At 39.1% G+C, this 5697-nt stretch overlaps 1 protein-coding gene across 1 annotated transcript; it reads right to left on the bottom strand.

Annotated features, from left to right (window-relative positions):
* Positions 1-1090: 1090 nt before the first annotated feature.
* Positions 1091-2568, bottom strand: LOC125384114 (germ cell nuclear acidic protein-like). The gene is made up of 2 exons (XM_048402552.1): positions 2526-2568; positions 1091-1914 (listed from the first exon to the last, which is right to left on the bottom strand). The coding sequence occupies exons 1-2, from the start codon at positions 2566-2568 to the stop codon at positions 1091-1093; spliced, it is 867 nt and encodes a 288-aa protein (XP_048258509.1).
* Between the last annotated feature and the right edge of the window lie 3129 nt (positions 2569-5697).

Raw genomic sequence — 5697 nt, 5'->3', positions numbered from 1 at the left:
CTCTTGTATATGGGCCGGAGGCTTTACATGCAATAAATATCTTTGACTTTCACTTTGAGTAAGAGATTGAGAAAATACCAAGTGATTGGGCTGTTCTGAGGGTGATATATAGGTCTAATAACTCGTTTTAGTTCAAGGAAATATCATGCGCCAAGTATGTTGTTGAATAAGTTAGTAAAGGTAACAATCATTTTGTCAATAGAGCTCTTAGTATCTTCGTTAATGTTATTATCAACTCTACTTGATTTGTTGGTTTTTAACTGTTCAACTGCAGACACTATTTCTTCCTTTGTAATTGGACGATCAAGACAACCATTAGCCTCATCAGGAACTGTACCTTCTGTTGATCATTGTCTGCTTTATGGTGATTGTTTATATCTTTGAAATAATCAATCAGTTTGTCAAGGGGCGGATGTCTCTCGTCACGTTTTCTCTGCTTGAGCATTTCCCCAAAATACTTGTTATCATTGAGATGCAAAGCATCAAATTTCTTCTGTAACTCCATTATACAAACACCATCTCGTATGATCTACTGGCTTTCTGAAGTCCTATGTTATCTGCAGTTGTCATTTGACGCATGTCTGCGATATCGAACATGCTGTAGATGTTCTTTTTGCTACATAATAGTGTCCACGTGCTACCTGGCACTCACGTCCAAACCAAGTCTTAGATATTTTCTCCTTTTCATAACCCTTTGTACTATACACTTAATGTTCATCACATGTGTCTCTAGCTGATGTGAGAAACGCCGTTTTTATTTCAACTTCACTCTTTGTCTTCAGGCAAATTGTTTGTACGGGCATTGGTTTGATTAATGTCTTTCATGTTTAGGTTATCAAGAAACTGTGGAGAGAGATTCTTGATCCATTTTCTTATCTTGATCACTTTAATGATAATTTGTCAAAAAGACCAATCTTGATTATAAGGGCGGTATGAACGGTTAGTAGATAGAGTTGTGGCACAATGCACATCTGAAAACAAAGGATCAGAATCGGAGACAGAAAGCTGAGTGATGCAAGGGAAGACATTAAAAGAGGCAATAGCATAATCTATAACTGTAGACTAAAGTATAAACTATAACATGTACAAGTTACTTGTCCCCGATTTCATCCATGCCCATCCTTACATTTAGGATATACAATCCATGACTTTTCCATACATCAATGGCTGGAGCATCATTGGCTAGATCATCAATGGCTGTGTCATCATTGGCTGGATCATCAATGTCTGTGTCATCATTGGCTGGACCATCAATGGCTGTGTCATCATTGGCTGGATCATCAATGGCTGGGTCATCATTGGCTGGATCATCAATGTCTGTGTCATCATTGGCTGGACCATCAACGGCTGTGTCATCATTGTCTGTGTCATCATTGGCTGGACCATCAATGGCTGTGTCATCATTGGCTGGATCATCAATGGCTGGGTCATCATTGGCTTGGTCATCATTGGCTGGATCATCATTGGCTAGGTCATCATTGGCTGGATCATCGTTGGCTCTATCATCAATGGCTGGGTCATCATTGGCTGGATCATCATTGGCTAGGTCATCATTGGCTGGATCATCGTTGGCTGGATCCTCAATACCCACATCATTGACTTGATCATCACTAGCTGGGTTATCACTGGCTGGATCATCACTAGCTTGATCATCAATGGCTGGATCATCATTGGCTGGATCATCATTTGCTGGATCCTTAATGGCTGGGTCATCACTGGCTGGATCATCATTGGCTAGGTCAGCATTTGCTGGATCATCATTGGCTGGATCATCAATGGTTGGGTCATCATCGGCTGGATCATCATTGGAAGGATCATCAACGGCTGGGTCATCATTGGCTTGGTCGTCATGGGCTTGCTCATCACTGGCTCGGTCATCATTGGCTTGGTAAGCATTTGCTGGATCATCATTGGCTGGATCATAAAATCAATGGCTGGATCATCATTGGCAGGATCATCAATGGATGGATCATCATTGGATGGTGGCAGCTGTCTTAGGATTATGGAAAGGGTTTTGTTGCAATTTTAAAATTCTTCACTGATTTTCAGTGATCCTTTCATATTTGTATCCGACTTCAGCTTGGGGATGTCAGGTAGGCTAATGGTTAAAGTGTTCCCTCTTTGGTCCGAAGACACAAGTTTGATTCCTGACATGGGCAGAATGTGTGAAGCCCATTTCAAGTGTTGCTTGAATATTGCTAAAAGCGGCATTAAACCATACTCACTCACTCCAATTGAATGTTGTGATAAAACACCTGGTGTCATAACTGATTTTCATTCATCCATTCATATTTGCATCACTAATTTTCCTTTTATGCTGTATGGAATCAGTCTCGATTATCCACCAAAACAGATAAGATGCTAGTGTGGTGTGTAAACTTACGGTCCGGTATACCACGGACAGTGATATGTTATGGCAACTTGTTTTAGTGTTCTAGTGCCGATAAACTATGTGGAACTTCCCAGTATCTTGTTAAGCTGTATATATATAGTAGGACAAGAGTGTGTTTGGGTATCTCTCACACTTTTCATCACATTGGAACCAGCTTTCATGCGAGGATCAATCATCATCCCTGATTCCCTTTCTAGCCCATCTCGGGAGCTTGACCCCTGTTGCCGCTGGGTAAATATCTATTATTATCGCTGACTTTTACTATCACCTCTGTATGTGTAATTGATACTGCCCACTGCCATCATATTCTGTATTGCCTTTGAATAGTGTACTACCACTCTATTGTGTACTACCACTCTATTGTGTACTACCACTCTATTGTGTACTACCACTCTATTGTATACTACCACTCTATTGTATACTACCACTCTATTGTGTACTACCACTCTATTGTGTACTACCACTCTATTGTATACTACCACTCTATTGTGTACTACCACTCTATTGTGTACTACCACTCTATTGTGTACTACCACTCTATTGTATACTACCACTCTATTGTGTACTACCACTCTATTGTGTACTACCACTCTGTTGTGTACTACCACTCTATAGTGTACTACCACTCTATTGTATACTACCACTCTATTGTGTACTACCACTCTATTGTATACTACCACTCTATTGTGTACTACCACTCTATTGTATACTACCACTCTATTGTTTACTACCACTCTATTGTGTACTACCACTCTATTGTATACTACCACTCTATTGTGTACTACCACTCTATTGTATACTACCGCTCTATTGTGTACTACCACTCTATTGTATACTACCACTCTATTGTGTACTACCACTCTATTGTGTACTACCACTCTATTGTGTACTACCACTCTATTGTGTACTACCACTCTATAGTGTACTACCACTCTATTGTGTACTACCACTCTATAGTGTACTACCACTCTATTGTGTACTGCCACTCTATTGTATACTACCACTCTATTGTATACTACCACTCTATTGTGTACTACCACTCTATTGTGTACTACCACTCTATAGTGTACTACCACTCTATTGTGTACTACCACTCTATAGTGTACTACCACTCTATTGTATACTACCACTCTATTGTATACTACCACTCTATTGTGTACTACCACTCTATTGTGTACTGCCACTCTATTGTGTACTGCCACTCTATTGTGTACTACCACTCTATTGTATACTACCACTCTATTGTGTACTACCACTCTATTGTGTACTGCCACTCTATAGTGTACTACCACTCTATTGTGTACTACCACTCTATAGTGTACTACCACTCTATTGTGTACTGCCACTCTATTGTATACTACCACTCTATTGTATACTACCACTCTATTGTGTACTACCACTCTATTGTGCACTACCACTCTATTGTATACTACCACTCTATTGTGTACTACCACTCTATTGTATACTACCACTATATTGTATACTACCACTCTATTGTATACTACCACTCTATTGTATACTACCACTCTATTGTGTACTACCACTCTATTGTGTACTACCACTCTATTGTGTACTACCACTCTATAGTGTACTACCACTCTATTGTGTACTACCACTCTATAGTGTACTACCACTCTATTGTGTACTGCCACTCTATTGTATACTACCACTCTATTGTGTACTACCACTCTATTGTGTACTGCCACTCTATTGTGTACTGCCACTCTATTGTGTACTACCACTCTATTGTATACTACCACTCTATTGTGTACTACCACTCTATTGTGTACTGCCACTCTATAGTGTACTACCACTCTATTGTGTACTACCACTCTATAGTGTACTACCACTCTATTGTGTACTGCCACTCTATTGTATACTACCACTCTATTGTATACTACCACTCTATTGTGTACTACCACTCTATTGTGCACTACCACTCTATTGTATACTACCACTCTATTGTGTACTACCACTCTATTGTATACTACCACTCTATTGTATACTACCACTCTATTGTATACTACCACTCTATTGTATACTACCACTCTATAGTGTACTGCCACTCTATTGTGTACTACCACTCTATTGTATACTACCACTCTATTGTATACTACCACTCTATTGTATACTACCACTCTATTGTATACTACCACTCTATAGTGTACTGCCACTCTATTGTGTACTACCACTCTATTGTGTACTACCACTCTATTGTATACTACCACTCTATTGTGTACTATCACTCTATTGTGTACTACCACTCTATTGTATACTACCACTCTATTGTGTACTACCACTCTATAGTGTACTACCACTCTATTGTATACTACCACTCTATTGTATACTACCACTCTATTGTGTACTACCACTCTATTGTGTACTACCACTCTATTGTATACTACCACTCTATTGTATACTACCACTCTATTGTATACTACCACTCTATTGTGTACTACCACTCTATTGTATACTACCACTCTATTGTGTACTACCACTCTATTGTGTACTACCACTCTATTGTGTACTACCACTCTATTGTGTACTACCACTCTATTGTGTACTACCACTCTATTGTATACTACCACTCTATTGTATACGACCACTCTATTGTATACGACCACTCTACTGTGTACTACCACTCTATTGTGTACTACCACTCTATTGTATACTACCACTCTATTGTGTACTACCACTCTATTGTGTACTACCACTCTATTGTGTACTACCACTCTATTGTGTACTACCACTCTATTGTATACTACCACTCTATTGTGTACTACCACTCTATTGTGTACTATCACTCTATTGTGTACTACCACTCTATTGTGTACTACCACTCTATTGTATACTACCACTCTATTGTGTACTACCACTCTATTGTGTACTACCACTCTATTGTGTACTACCACTCTATTGTATACTACCACTCTATTGTGTACTACCACTCTATTGTGTACTACCACTGTATTGGGTACTACCACTCTATTGTGTACTACCACTCTATTGTATACTACCACTCTATAGTGTACTACCACTCTATTGTGTACTACCACTCTATTGTATACTACCACTCTATTGTGTACTACCACTCTATTGTATGCTACCACTCTATTGTGTACTACCACTCTATTGTATACTACCACTCTATTGTGTACTACCACTCTATTGTATACTACCACTCTATTGTGTACTACCACTCTATTGTGTACTACCACTCTATTGTGTACTACCACTCTATTCTGTACTACCACTCTATTGTGTACTACCACTCTATTGTATACTACCACTCTATTGTGTACTAC

This window comes from Haliotis rufescens, unplaced genomic scaffold (assembly GCF_023055435.1).
Source record: "Haliotis rufescens isolate VD_foot unplaced genomic scaffold, xgHalRufe1.0.p SCAF_268, whole genome shotgun sequence".
Classification (NCBI taxonomy): Eukaryota; Metazoa; Mollusca; class Gastropoda; order Lepetellida; family Haliotidae; genus Haliotis; species Haliotis rufescens.
The sequence above is the reverse complement of the archived record's forward strand: the minus strand, read 5'-3'. Positions and strand labels throughout refer to the sequence as shown.

Bases quoted from the DNA above. Each gene is read 5' to 3' on its own strand.
- LOC125384114 (XM_048402552.1), bottom strand. From the start codon at position 2,568: ATGATTGATCCTCGCATGAAAGCTGGTTCCAATGTGATGAAAA. The intron at 1,915-2,525 runs GTGTGAGAGATA...TTTATGATCCAG, and splicing joins TGGTTCCAATGTGATGAAAA to CCAATGATGATCCAGCAAAT.